The sequence below is a fragment of the Capsicum annuum genome, chromosome 3 (assembly GCF_002878395.1).
Source record: "Capsicum annuum cultivar UCD-10X-F1 chromosome 3, UCD10Xv1.1, whole genome shotgun sequence".
Taxonomy (NCBI): domain Eukaryota; kingdom Viridiplantae; phylum Streptophyta; class Magnoliopsida; order Solanales; family Solanaceae; genus Capsicum; species Capsicum annuum.
The window spans coordinates 267,073,930-267,088,491 of record NC_061113.1 but is presented as its reverse complement, the minus strand read 5'-3'; the positions used below and the strand labels follow the sequence as shown (position 1 = coordinate 267,088,491).

General features: G+C 37.2%; 4 protein-coding genes across 5 annotated transcripts; 3 read left to right on the top strand and 1 right to left on the bottom strand.

The window, feature by feature from the left end:
- Positions 1-290: 290 nt before the first annotated feature.
- Positions 291-6,661, top strand: LOC107861811 (kinesin-like protein KIN-13B). Of its 2 annotated transcripts, none has more exons than XM_016707179.2 (12): positions 291-977; positions 1,123-1,350; positions 1,955-2,149; positions 2,386-2,487; positions 2,852-2,929; positions 3,019-3,100; positions 4,232-4,391; positions 4,465-4,767; positions 4,868-5,086; positions 5,177-5,528; positions 5,605-5,670; positions 5,962-6,661. In XM_016707179.2, the coding sequence occupies exons 1-12, from the start codon at positions 816-818 to the stop codon at positions 6,136-6,138; spliced, it is 2,124 nt and encodes a 707-aa protein (XP_016562665.2). In that variant the 5' UTR covers positions 291-815; the 3' UTR covers positions 6,139-6,661. The 2 variants fall into 2 exon arrangements, with proteins under 2 accessions (XP_016562665.2, XP_016562666.2); XM_016707180.2 differs by having other exon boundaries at positions 485-977; positions 1,129-1,350.
- Positions 6,662-6,809: 148 nt separating this feature from the next.
- On the top strand, positions 6,810-9,362 carry LOC107861812 (putative Peroxidase 48). Its single transcript, XM_016707181.2, has 4 exons — positions 6,810-7,793; positions 8,310-8,498; positions 8,575-8,740; positions 8,851-9,362. The coding sequence occupies exons 1-4, from the start codon at positions 7,380-7,382 to the stop codon at positions 9,360-9,362; spliced, it is 1,281 nt and encodes a 426-aa protein (XP_016562667.1). The 5' UTR covers positions 6,810-7,379.
- A 151-nt stretch (positions 9,363-9,513) lies between these two features.
- Positions 9,514-10,417, bottom strand: LOC124897261. The gene has a single exon (XM_047410128.1). It carries the CDS (start codon positions 10,415-10,417, stop codon positions 9,746-9,748), a length of 672 nt encoding a protein of 223 aa, XP_047266084.1. The 3' UTR covers positions 9,514-9,745.
- A 1,685-nt stretch (positions 10,418-12,102) lies between these two features.
- LOC107861813 (60S ribosomal protein L37-3) lies at positions 12,103-13,433 on the top strand. The gene is made up of 4 exons (XM_016707182.2): positions 12,103-12,269; positions 12,371-12,506; positions 12,607-12,708; positions 13,161-13,433. Exons 1-4 carry the CDS (start codon positions 12,267-12,269, stop codon positions 13,205-13,207), a joined length of 288 nt encoding a protein of 95 aa, XP_016562668.2. The 5' UTR covers positions 12,103-12,266; the 3' UTR covers positions 13,208-13,433.
- The last annotated feature ends 1,129 nt before the right edge of the window (positions 13,434-14,562 follow it).

Sequence of the window (14,562 nt, the reverse complement as noted above, 5' to 3'; positions counted from 1 at the left end):
CTAAATAATAATCCATCCATTAAAAGTGCATTTAAACGGATCCATTCCAAAAGTTGGACACTGCCACCCTTTTATTTTCATTTTAATTACTTCTGACCACGATATTCGCACGTTCAATTATTTAAAATCCACCGTTGAACTTTTACATGTGTCTCAATCTAATCTGTACGAAAATTTGAATACTAGTCAAAGACTATTCAGAATTGGTCAAATATCAACCTATAATTAATTAAGTTAAATTCATATATTAATAAACATATACTATTACAATATAGCAAAAACGTATGGCCAATGGATGCATAAAACGACGTAACCCCACCATGTGTGCCTGTTTGTGGGTTGTATCCATCTTCAAAATTCAAAATTTAGCGGGCCCCACCTAACCCCTTTACTAAGCCTAATCAGGCTCCTCACACGTGCCAAATTCAAAATCCTTTTTGAATATTTCTAATTTTAATTCTGATTGGTAAAATAAATACATGAATAAAATACTTTGTGTTCGTCGTCCTCCTCTCCTTTTTATTACACACTGAAAATACATTCAGATTTACTTTTAGTGTTGTGACGGTGAAATGATTTTGAAACAGTGAAATGAATCAGAACCGTTGAAACTTTTTAGACTGCTTCCATTTCTTCCTCTAAATTTGAATCCTTCTCTCTGTCTAATATACACACTCAAACGCACATTTTTACTGTTAATCTGAAACTAATCGGCTCATCGAATCGTTGATTTATAGAGACAGAGAGAAAGAGGAAGTAGTGAGGATTCAGCTGATTGGTTGTTCGGTTAATCGGAGATAGAAGTAGCGGAAAAGATGAATGCAGTTGGAAGGCAAAGATCTGGAACATCGACGGCGCATCACCAGCGGCAATACTCCGATAACTTCCTGGAGACTTCATCTAATGGTAGATGGCTTCAATCAGCTGGTCTTCAACATCTTCAGACTACTTCTAATAGCAGCATTCCTCCTCCGCAGGTTTCCGATTTTTTTATTACATTTTTTTTTCATTTTTTTCATTTTTATTTTTGTTGTTTTTCTGAGCTTACTGTTGACCTAGCTTGTAGATCTGATAATAGAGTGGTTTTGTTCAATGTGTTTATTTGATTTTGGTATGTTAAAGGGACAGGATTATGGATATTATGGTGGAGGAGCTCAAGGGGCGAGAATGTTTAGAGGTGCACAGAGGACTTACAGTGGAGGAAGTGATCTCTTTTCGGAGCCTTTGACGCCCCCAGGTAATCATCGACAGTTGAGCCAGAGAAGGAATGGTGATGAAGATATCTCTCCTAATGAGTTCAGTCCTGGACTTTTAGATCTACACTCATTGGATACTGAGCTTCTACCAGAGGTTTGGTTTCTCATCTGGACAAATTCTGCGTATTTTAAGGGAATTTGATAAATAATTTATGCGATTGGACATCATCTTTGTTGTGTGAATGCAATATGTACAATTACTTCCTAAAAGTTTGCTTCTTTAGTAAGTTTGTATATGATATTCGTTGGATTTGAGCTTATCATTTTACAGTGACAGGACATTTGATTGGAGCTTCTTACTTTTCCAACGCCACCAAAATTCTTGCCATTTTGCCTGTTGATTTTTCTGTTAGTATAGTGCAAACTTGGCTTTGCGATTGAACCATTTGTTGGTTTCTTTGCCTGCATTCTCTATTTCTTCTCTTTAAGACGATGGACAGTGGCATATAGGTGTTAGAAACTCCAGGTCGACACACTTTGGCTCTTTGAGCTACATTTTATTGTAGCATCATTTGGGTCAAACCCTAGGACCATATATATCTGGATATCAACAATTTGATATACCTCAATTCGGTCCTTGTCTTTGCCCTGATCATTCACATAATATCATACTAATTTGACTGAAATTTTGCAGCGTTGTCTTGATAATTCCTTTAGTTTAGTTTTCAAGTTCTCTTATGTGGAGTTTCCGTATATAGATGCCTGTTGTTGGCTTGTATGATCCTGCTTCCATGCATAATTTTGCTCGAGCAAAAAGCTTTGATGACTCAGAGCAATTCCTTGCGAACAACAAGCAGACTGGTCGAGTCCGGGGCTTGCCAGAGAGTAACGTCTCTAAGAGTTTTGCTGTTGATAAAGACAAGGCTAGCAATGTCGCAAAGATCAAAGTGGTGGTATGTTTTACTCAACTTCGTTGCTTCTAGTTCTGGAGTCTTAAGTATTCTACTTCTCAGTTTGTACAGAACAAGTAATTTTTGTTTTCTTAACGATATCCAATATACAATCCCTGTTATGTGATTTCATTATTTTTTTTTCACTCGCACAAGAGTCTACCTTCTTTCATTTGACTTGCACCTGAAAGAAGTTGTTGTACTTTTTGTAGTTGTTTCTTATGGTTTTCTACTTCCAGGTGCGTAAGCGACCACTAAACAAAAAGGAATTAACGAAGAATGAAGAAGACATCATCGAAACACGTTTCAACTCTCTAGTAGTCCATGAAACTAAACTCAAGGTTTGTGGAAATGCAATTGCTTTTATCCTGTATTTGCAGTTAAATATGCATGTCTAGCCCTTCACTTTCAGTCTCGTGACAAGAATGATTATTCTAGTAGTTGACAACCTGGAAATCACTATTATGAAACAGTTACCCATTATTTGCCTGATGGAAATCATTTTGCTAACAAAGATATCTCTTCTTGAATGCCAGAAACTTCTGCAATAAGATTAAGAATGTGGAAATCTGGTTGTTTGCCATGACCATTGATCTCTGTGTTTTGTAAATCTGCCTCCTTTTCCTAGCTGCTTTGTTTTGCCCAAGGTTTCCCTAAAACCTTTTTTTTTTGAGTTTGAAGTTCTTATATCCCACTGTAATGCAGGTTGATCTGACTCAGTATGTCGAGAAGCATGAGTTTGTGTTTGATGCTGTCCTAAATGAGGAGGTTTCGAATGATGAGGTGATTATATGCATGATTCTACACAGATCCCAAAACTCTTAAGTGCATTCAGATCCTTGTTAACTTTGGTCTGCCACATGTCTCCTTAGGTATACCATGAAACAGTGGAGCCTATTGTACCAATAATTTTCCAACGCACAAAAGCTACTTGCTTTGCGTATGGGCAAACAGGTATGCTACCTGCACATAATCAACAATTTTCATCATTGTCACCATTATTTCTCTTGGCACAAGTATTTTTATTTCATCTACTTACCTTTTGCATGTTCTAACTGTGAAGAATAGTGGCCTGAATGCATTTACATATTGTGGGATGAGTTTTTTGCAGAACACCTTTGTTAATATTGAACTTAGACACTCTGCTTATTGATGCTAGGGATATATTCTACACCTGTAATTAGTTGTGTTTTTTTGGTTATTGCAATGTTCAAACTCCTTTATCAATTGGTTGAAGATTAAATTTAAAAACATCAAATACTGTCTAGTGCTACACGTTCAGCAAGTAGGGGGATTTGGTTTGCTATGCAGTTTTGGTGCTCAAATTCTCTTATTGCAACAATTCCTGAAGTCCCAAGTCTTTATAAATATAACACAGTTGTGAATTTAACACAATCAGAGGTTTCAAATTTCACAGCCCTGCAGAATGTTCAAATACTAACTTAGAAATGAGAAAAGGTCATTTTACATGCAATGGTAAAATGCTCATTCTCCAGGGATCTAGGTCATGGCAAGTTTTCTGGTGTATTTAATTCATACAAATTCATCTTTTTTTGGGAACCATTGCAAAAAGTACTAAACTGATGCAATTGCTGATAAAAATAACCTTATGTTTTCAAGTTTTCTGCTTGCATTATCTTCAAAGTTTGTCTTCCAATCATTTCATATGCAATAATTTCACCTCACTATCTCAAGTGCAAGGCATATGAAACAACCGATGCCCAGTCAATTTTTTTCTGCCATATGCCTATTTCACAGCTTCTTTGGGAAGTCTTCGACTGTGCTTTCAAGTTTGTTTCATAATCAATCTGGTGTCAAACTATCTGTGATGATCATGCAAAGAACAACCAATTCTATGAAACAATCTCTTATTTACTAGAATCGGTTGGTAGTAGTCTGGGTTACCTCAGAGAGAGAACCATTAGGTGAGAAAAGACAATCTATTAGTGCACTAACTCAAACCTAGTTCCTGCACGAAATGTCTTGCCAACATAGGAGCATTTCTAGAGAAAAGACAGGCTTGGTTTTCTTGCTTTTCCAAATACAGACCTCCTCTAAATTTCTTTTCATCTTTGGCTTATTTAGGAAGTGGCAAAACGTATACCATGAAACCACTACCTCTGAGGGCATCAAGGGATCTTTTGAGGCTCATTCATCATACTTATCGGAACCAGGGCTTTCAATTGTTTTTCAGCTTTTTTGAGATATATGGTGGAAAGCTCTTTGACTTGCTTAATGATCGGAAGTAAGGGTTCCTGCTCTTTTCAACATTTAAGGGTTGTAGCTTTCCGAAGATAACTGAAACTAATTCTTTGCAGGAAACTTTGCATGAGAGAGGACGGTAAACAACAAGTATGTATAGTTGGATTGCAAGAATACAGGGTCTCTGACGTGGAGATGATTAAAGAGCTCATCGATAGAGGTAATGCAACTAGAAGTACTGGCACCACTGGTGCCAATGAGGAATCATCCAGGTCACATGCTATTCTCCAGCTTTCTGTTAAGAGATCAGTGGATGGCAGTGAATCTAAACCTCCCCGTGTTATTGGGAAGCTCTCCTTCATTGACCTTGCAGGAAGTGAACGTGGTGCAGACACAACTGATAATGATAAGCAAACTAGGTGTTTATCTACTAAATAACTGCTTTTTCGTTGTCTATTAATAAAATTTTTTGCTGAATTCTTTTCTTTCTATCCTGTTACCTTGCCTTCTGTTATGCAGAATTGAAGGAGCGGAGATTAATAAAAGTTTGCTGGCACTAAAGGAATGCATTAGAGCGCTTGATAATGATCAAAACCACATTCCTTTTAGAGGCAGTAAATTAACTGAAGTGCTGAGGGACTCTTTTGTTGGAAATAGTCGTACCGTTATGATATCTTGCATTTCCCCAAATGCAGGATCTTGTGAGCATACTTTAAATACGTTAAGATATGCCGACAGGTAATCATTTCTTGAATTCGATTTTGTTCACACTGCTACTATTTTCTGCATTTGTGCAGTCTTACCTTTGCACTTTGCTTTAAAACTCAGGGTGAAGAGTCTTTCAAAAGGGAACAACTCAAAGAAGGAAGTCTCATCCTCAACAGTAAATCTGAAGGAGTCGACAGCATTATCTTATTCTGCAGTTGTACCATCTACATCAACATTTGAAGATGATACCGGTGATTTATGGCCTGAACAGACTGACAAAGATGAATATGATGAAGATTTCTATGAACAAGATAAGCCAATGTGGAAGAAGAATGAGAAGCTTGATGGTTACAACATCTCCAATTCAGAAGATAAAATGAAGAGCGCAAATGCTCAGACAAAGTGGAAGGAGCCACCTAGAACAGAGGCAAAGTATTCAAATGCAGATGATGATCTGAATGCTCTCTTAAAGGTGAACTATTTTGTGGAAAATTGAAATTTTACTTAGCCCGAGTGTGCGTCTGACTGCTTTATGTTTATTTTTTCAGGAAGAGGAAGATCTTGTGAATGCACATCGGAAACAAGTGGAGGAAACAATGGACATTGTTCGAGAGGTATGTGCTGAACATGAATTAGGTGGCTTATTGCATACCGTGTAGGAGTATTTTTTTTTTTTGGTAAGAACAATGCCTAACACCTTCAACATAGAGAGTTGAAGTAGAAATATATTCTCAGAAATGGTGATGTTACCGATTATACGTGATGTTTGTTGTTGGAATTACTTCATGTCAGTCTTGTAATCCCATAAATGTGTTGCATATATTCTTGTCACTTTGTAGACAAGTTAATTTTGCTTGGCTAACTGGATATTCATGGGAATTGAGAATTCTATTTCACAATTTCAGGAGATGAACCTATTAGTTGAGGCAGATCAACCAGGGAACCAGTTGGACAATTATATTTCTCGATTAAATGCAATCCTTTCACAAAAGGCTGCTGGCATCCTAGAGTTACAGAACCAGTTAGCTCATTTTCAAAGACGTCTGAAGGAGCACAATGTTCTCGTATCTTCTGGCAACTGAAGCTCTAATTCAGTATGCATACAAAATTCAGATGTTGTTATACACATTTGCTTTCGGAAGCGGTGTTGTTGTAGATCCACTAATGCACCCATAGGTGTTGGTGTAAAAAACATGTGGCTTTGCAAATGTTGGAGTGGCAACATTCACATGATGGTTTCTTCAGAAGAGTTTTCGAAGCCTTCTGTTAAGCTACACAAGAATCTTGTCATTGTTTATTCATTTTCTCATTTGAAAAGAAGAAAAATACAATAGATGCTTTGGCATGGCTTTAAGGCTTTGTGTTTCTAAGATTATTAATTGTTGGTTGATCTGCCGAGTGGAAGAGGCATTTGCTATGTTTTGGGGGCTCATATTTGATTTATCTGGTCCTGCCTACGAAGTCTATCATAGATGACTGGTGGAGGCTCGGGCCATGTCTGGTGTAACTGATTGTACAATTGCTATATTTTCATTTTTGCTGTGTGCCGTGAGCCACATGCATCAACATATCCCGATGAAATGAGCACTTGGAATCTATTTTGAATTTTTGTACGTTGCTATTTTGTGTGAAATGACCACTTAGGCTTATAGTCTATTGGAAACCATTGAGTCTCCAAAACAATTGGTGTGAGTTCAAATTGTATCTCTTTTCTTGATCTCCTAATGTAAGAGAATTGTCAAGTCTTTCTTGCAACCGTGTTATGAAATTTGTAGGAATGATATAAACCTCTCTCGAAACACCTACGGATGTGGATTTTAGAGTCACAAATACTCCAGGTGGATATTTATCAATATTACTAGGCTGGGTTCAAATAGAGGACGAGAAAATCAATTATGAAAACCAGTTCCAACTTCCAAGTGCATTTTCTCAGTCTAGCCTATATATTTACCTACTTAGGGACTTTATAAATCACAATTTTGTTGCTAAAATATTTAAAAATCGTAATAAGAATTTGACTTCATGGAAAGATGGACAAAAGGAAATATAAAAGATGTCTCATAATTCCAGAATACCAATAAAGATGATGTACTAAGGAACATGGACAAATGGACAACTGAAAAGGGAAGCAATGGCAGAAATGGAAATTCGGGAAAGATAGAGGGTATTCTTGTTAACACCAGGTAAGAGTTAGTTACTGTGCAGAGCTAGCCAGCTTCACTGACAAGTAACAAACTTACACTTCCACTATCAATATCATTCCATTCCCGTTTCTTCCTTTCAAAGCTCTCAAAAAAAATCCTCTGCAACTTTCAGATTTCCAATGGATTTTACAAGAAAATTAAGTTTTCTGGTGTTTCTACTATGCGTTATCATCTCTATGCAGAACCAAGATGTTGATATCAATGATCAAAAGTTCGAATTCTCTTCGCGTACTGATCAAAAATATAAATATTGCTCTTTGTCCTATGATGATGATGATGATTGTCCGTACTCATTCTTCGATGATCACTCGTTTCCGCCTCTTCCAATGTTCGCTACCACTTCTGTAGAGAGGAGGAAGCTCAAACAACAACAAACGGCTTCTGTTGTTGGTTCACTAAGATATGATTACTATCAACAAACTTGTCCTCAAGCTGAACGAATCATCCGATCAAGTGTTCGTGATCTTTTCAGAAAGCAACCACGGATTGCTCCTGCATTAATGAGGCTTGCTTTTCATGACTGCTTTGTTGAGGTCATTTGCCTAAACAGCTAATCGTATCCACTCGTGTTTTTTATACAGCAGTGCATTTTTTTTCGTTCTTCGTTCGGATTATAGTCATTGACGAAGCGTGAGTTAATTTGAAGTATTTTGATTATCAGTCTTCGTAATATAGCTTGATTGTTATTGAGAAAGTTTATTAATTTGTCATGATTTTGATTGCTTTCTGATAGTTGATAAAACTTTGTTTAGCGATGTGACTCCATTTTTCGGGTTTTTGGTTAACGTGATTACTAATTCCCGGTAGCTAGTTTGTAAGATGTCGATGTGAACTCTCTTTTCTCGTGTTTATTTGTGACTGACTGTGCTCACAAATGATCTCTTTATCGTGAGAAATCAATTTGTTTCTCTTTTTCCAACTCAAAACTAATGGTATATTGAATAGTTCAAGGGAATCATGAATTTGAAGTGTGTTGTATTTTGAAGTTTTCGTTAATAAAAACTGGGTTGATGAGTCGTTGCTTTTGAATGATCAATGCAAAATAACAGGGGTGTGATGCTTCAGTTTTACTGGATTCTGCTGACGGAATTCATAGCGAGAAAGAATCCCCTCCCAACGAATCATTGAAAGGATACGACGTAATAGATATTATCAAGTCAGAGCTTGAAGAAGCTTGTCCAGGAGTTGTTTCTTGCGCTGATGCTGTTGTTTTGGCTGCTAGAGAAAGTATTGTTCTGGTACTTCCCCTATTCCCCCTTATCACTGTCACACACAGCAGCAACACACAGCTGAAGAATCTTCGAATAATTTCAGGCTGGTGGCCCTTTCTACCCACTGAAAACGGGGAGGAGAGACAGCATGACTTCTTTCGCGGAAGATGCAACTTTCGAGCTTCCTAGTCCTCAGGATGATCTAGCCAAGATCATTGAGTCATTCTCAGCCAAAGGTTTCGATGAAAGGGAGGCAGTAACCCTCTTAGGTAGTGATTGATTAGACTTATTCCCTACAGGGGTCTTTGTTTTGATTGCTTTCACACAGATACATCTAGTTTATTTTGGTAGTATTTGATTAGAGATATTTTTGCAACAGGAGCTCACAGCACTGGTGTGGTCCATTGCAAATTTTTCATCAACAGGCTCTACAATTTCAGTGGGACTAAAACCTCCGACCCTTCTATTAACTCGAAATTTCTGAGTTTCTTGAAGTCAAAATGCAACAATAGTGCAGCCTCTTTGATGTCATCAGCATCAAAATCACGACCGCCTTCCCAGCTAATTTCAGCATCACCTTCACCATCATCTGTTGTGGTTCAATTATCATCCACCCTGGTGGAGGAGCCAGCAATCAAGATGGACTATGAGGGACCAGGAGAAAGTTTTGGTACACTGTATTACCGCAGTCTTCTACAAGGCAGGGGAATACTCTTTGTGGATCAGCAGCTGACAGCAGGGGAAGAAACTAAAACCTGGGTCCAAGCTTATGCTTCAGATGTGTCTTTGTTTCACAAGGATTTTGGTTCGGCAATGATGAAGCTTTCCAACTTGGGAGTCCTGACTGCACCAATGGGACAGATCCGCAGAGATTGCCGGAAAGTTTACTGATAAAAGTTCAATGGTTAGGTCATTTGCTTAGCCTATTGCAATTTTGGTATACTGAGATATCATTGTGCTTAGTAATCCAAAGTGTTCTGATTTTGTTTCTAAGAATGAAGTAGGCCTAAAAGACATAAATCTAGTTGTATTATTTCTCTTATGGCACTTTCAACAGTTGGCCTGGTTGGCGCTATATATACCAACTGAGTAGATTAATCTGAATCTCATAGTATTATACAACCAAAATAGTAAATAAATACACACAATTCTGGATATTTTAATTGATATAAAGTGAAACAATTAGCAAACAGGAAGAGAAGTAAAAAAGAGGTGAATTGCACCACCACTCACAATCTTAGAGGCACACACATGCAAACCGTACTTGTTTGTTTCTAGAGCTTGAGAGGCCCAAGTTTTCGCATTGAACTATTGACACTGCCTGATGGTTTTCGAAATGAGAACTCAGTGTACATGTCGATGAAAAATCTGTCAACAATGTCAACATAAACTGGGCTGTTTAGCAGAGAGTAGCATTGGAGCACTTCTTCTATATCTAGCACATGATCTATATCTTCTCCTTCCACCATTTCCAGTTCCTCCATCTTCTGCAGTAAAGTGAGCCCCCCTTTACTTGTGCTTCTCGATAAGACCTCGCACCCTTTCTTCTCATCTTCCTTTCTCCTTTCTCTATCTTTGTCTTCCATACCAAACCGCACTGCAAGTTTCCTCTGGCTTTCGCTATAATCTCCTTCAACCATCCCTTGATATTTCCTTGCAGTTTTGACAGTGATCTTTCTTTCCTGAATCTCATTGTGATCAGGCTGATGCCATTGTTGATAGTAGTCCTTGTACAAGTCATCCAACTCCTTAACAGTAGTAGTCTTTGGGATTCTTTTGCTGCCTGAGAATCGTTTGCTGACTGAGAAAAAGGTATTGAAGTGACTAGCAGCTTTAGGTAGCTTCTTGTGACCTCCAAAGAGAAATGACTTGAGATTATGGGGAGTTTTGTGGAGGAAATTCTTCGTCTTTTGGATGGTTTTCTTAAGCAGTATTTGTGGCTCCATCTGATTTTTCTATCTGTCCAGCAAAAGATACTGCTATTGGCTTGGTTTCTTTGAATGTTTTACTTTCAGGTAGTTAAAGATAGGGAGCAGACAGAGCTGATCTGCTCCTTTTTAGCTGAAGACAAAAAGCAAAAAGGTTATGAAATACATAGGGACACTTCCTTACTTTAGTTGTTCCTCCAGATATGTTTTTCAGTTTGCATTATATTGATAATTCTGACCCTACCCCCTGCTCAGAAAATTTGCAAGTAGGGAAGGTATAAAGAGAAGAAAAGTAAAAAGCTAATTGCTGTTTGATGGAGGGAATCAATGATCAAAAAGTTTTGAGGACTCGAAATTGATTGTTCTGTCCACCTATCAGTTGGGAGGATATTTAAGCTTAGGAATACAAGTTTAATTAGGGAATGGAATATCAACAAGGATCATTATTAAGAAAAGGTTGATTAGTGAGTTGAGTTAATGCTTGATGTAATTAGTACATATAACTAAAGAGTACCTAATTTTATGTCAATGGGGACCTCAAGTAATAATGAGAGAGGCCTTAATTAGCAACTAATCGAAGAGCTGGTTTTTGGACCCCCAGCCTTTAAAAGATTGGTACAGTGTTGGTTGAAGAAGATAAAGAGGCATAAACAGAAGAGATGATTGAAATGGGTGCTCAATCTCATTTACATCAGTCTCTTTCCTACGGTTCTAACACTTGAAGTCTTCAACATGCTACAATAGGCTGTGTCTACCTCAACAATAAATTCATATAATCTGCTCTTACTTTATTATACAATTTTTTCCAGTTCTCTTGGTACTTTATACTACTCATTACTCAACACTAAACTCTGAATAAGCAGTTTTAGATCAGACAAATATTAGGTGTTACCAAAAGCTTAGCACATGGCCTAGACCTATTGATGAGTCGTAATTGCAGCTGAAAACGATTTGCTTATAGACACTTTTCTCCGTACTACACCAAACAAGTTGACGGCATGTATCGTTGTTACTAAAACAAATTAAATTTTTAATAAAGATTAACTTCCGAAAAATCATAATTTCAAGCCATAATAGATATAGAACCACCTCAAATTAATTATCTTTTTTCTAGTTACTTGTTTTAAGTATGTAGTGGTCCTATTTCATCTTTCTAAGTGGCATTAATACCACACTTTGCGTCTACATGGCACGAGTGATGTTCTTTTTGGTTGCGCTTTACAAAATGAGAATCAAAATCAACTGAGCTTATAAGATTTTCACGTCCAAATTAGTGTGTTTTTTTCTTCTTTTTTTTTCTTTAACATTATTCTTTTTAATGTATTTGTCATTATTCCATTATTACTTCTATAATAAAATCAAGGAAAAATAACATAAATATATACTTTAACTTACCGTATTTATACAAATTCCCACCCTTATAAGTAATTACAAAAATCTGAATGAATTATGTATCTTTGTTGGATTTATCGGGATCTAATTATGTATCTCGACAGATCTAAAAAAAATAAAAATTATAGGGAGCTAATTATGTATCATTACAAAGGTAAAAGTGTATTTTCTTTGAATGTATCGAGAATTAAATATGTATCCCGATAAATTCACAATCAGAATTGTAGTAATCATACGAAATGTCTCCAAACTGCTGAGATATATGTTGTTTTTCTAAAAATAAGAACACATGGATCTTGTCATCCTGGCTAAGTAATCGAACAAATGGGCTGGGCAAAATAATAGCCCAAAGCACTGTTGGCCCACTTGAAGAACCCTAAAAAGCCCTTTCCAATCACCAAGTATAAATACTCTTATTATCGCCCGCATTTCATCTTTTTGAAGAGGACGCTAGGGTTTCTGCAACTTCACTGCAATGGTAAGTGAAACTCCACTACTTTTCTTTCCCTCTCCTACAAATTACGCCTGCAAGAGTTGATGATGTGCTAACGAATTTGGATTTTGTATTGTTATTAATAGGGTAAGGGAACAGGAAGTTTCGGTAAGAGAAGGAACAAGACACACACACTCTGTGTGAGATGCGGCCGCCGTAGCTTCCATCTCCAGAAGAGCCGTTGTTCTGCTTGTGCTTATCCTGCTGCCCGTAAAAGATCATGTATAAATTACTTTCTCTTCTCTGTTATATAATTTGGTGTTGTATATGAATCCATCAAATCATTCTGCTAAGTGTTATGGTGAATGAAATTGTTGTTTAGACAACTGGAGTGTGAAGGCAATCCGCAGAAAGACAACTGGTACTGGCCGCATGAGGTACCTTCGCAACGTCCCTCGCCGATTTAAGACCAATTTCAGAGAAGGTACGACACGTTGTATTATGGATTGCTGGCATTTGTGATATTTAGTTTCTGCGTAAACAGTGATCCACATATGCTAGTTGAGCTAGGAAAATTGTGCTATCTGCATCTATTTTTGCAATTGAACGTAAAAAAGTTGTGTAGTTTTGGCTAATTGAGCAATGAGAAATATATCCTCTGCATCTATTTTTGTAATTGGATTAAATAAATGTTCGTGTAGTCTTTGTTGAATGTGCTAGGAAAATTATGTTCTCTGCGTCTGTATGCTGTTTCCAAAAATCCTTCCCTTTGTTCAGGAAAATCGTTTTCCAGATGCATCTAGTTTGCTTATATAAGTAGAAAAAAAGTGTGTATCGGGTTTCTTATTTTGCCATGTCAATGTCTTAATAGCTTGTGTTGTCAAGGAGCTCTGAGTTGCCTATGTTGATGAACTTCAAATTGCGATATTTGTGCAGGGACTGAAGCAGCTCCAAGGAAGAAGGCTGCAGCAGCTTCTGCTTGAAGCCCTTGAAGAGAGTAATTGAGGAGGGTACTTTTAATGGTAGCTTCGCTTTGGTATTCAAGTATTAGAGAGCAAGGGAATTTTGGGAAAGCTTAAGTATTTAAGTTTTTGAAATGTGTTGTTGAAATTGTCATTCGGATACAGATTTTATAGGCTGCTTTCTATTTTTGGTTTCTCTGAACGCCTTGTGTTTCATTAAATTGAGAATTTATGTTTTTTGAGCTCATAATTTTGCAATTTTTACCCTACCTGTGCCACCAATATGTTCTTTTTATTTCTTGTGCCTATTCTAGCTGACTTGTCTGTGCTATTAGGACAGTTTTATGATAGACTGTCCATCCTTTTGTTTGGTGATTGCGCATTTTCATATAGCATGGCAATGCCATATTTTCATTAAAATAGAAGGAATCGTGCAGCCTTGAACTTTTTAATGCTTTACCTAGGAAAGAAAGTGTTCCGGTTGACCCCCGATATAATGGAGATAACAACACTGTTTTCCCTTAACATCTGGTACAAGCCCCTGGTAGACAGATTTACTACATGTTGGCCTCCCCTCAGTCTTGCTCGTAGTTCCTGAATTTCTTTTTCTTATTCTTCTCCTTCAGTCCCTTTCTCATCTTCGGTAACTTACCTGTTTATCCCTTTAGATCTGATACAAGTGAGTTTTAGCATTGTTAAAGATAATTGGGGCATATGACTATTTGTATCTATTGTTGTTTGGTACATATTCACACATAAGCCGGCCATCGCCATGCCTCACATGACTTGCAATCTGAGGTAGCGCTAAGGGCTTGTTTAGGACATTGTCAACTATGCTCTTGCTTAGTTTCAAATAATTGGTTTTTCTATGGCCCTAAACACTACCGACAACTAGTTTACAAGTTTCGTACATACTATACAATTTAGGTTTTCAATAGCTGAATTTAAATTTTGTAGATACTTATCTGGCCGTTAATATTTGCAAATAATGAATCAACTGTTTGAAATGCTTGGCGTAATATGGATTTGAAGAGTATTTCAAATGGAGCAACAATGGGTTCTACACACCAATCTTCAATTCTGAAGTAAAGTTGATGCTCAAATACAGCGTACATCCAAATGCTCTTTTTCAACTTCAATTTTGGATATTGCTTTTCAATTGCATTCAAATGTTGCCCTAAGGTTTATTAATAGTTGAGAAGTAATAAGCTATGGCCTTTACTGGAGTCGGTCGTGCACTCACGATGGCCTTCAGTTGCTAGGTTTTTGTGCGTCTACTCTGATTGATAACCTTTGCATATTACTGAGCTTTATGCTATAATGGCAATCGTTATAAATACTGCATATGTGAACCATTAATTTTCTATGAAGGGAAA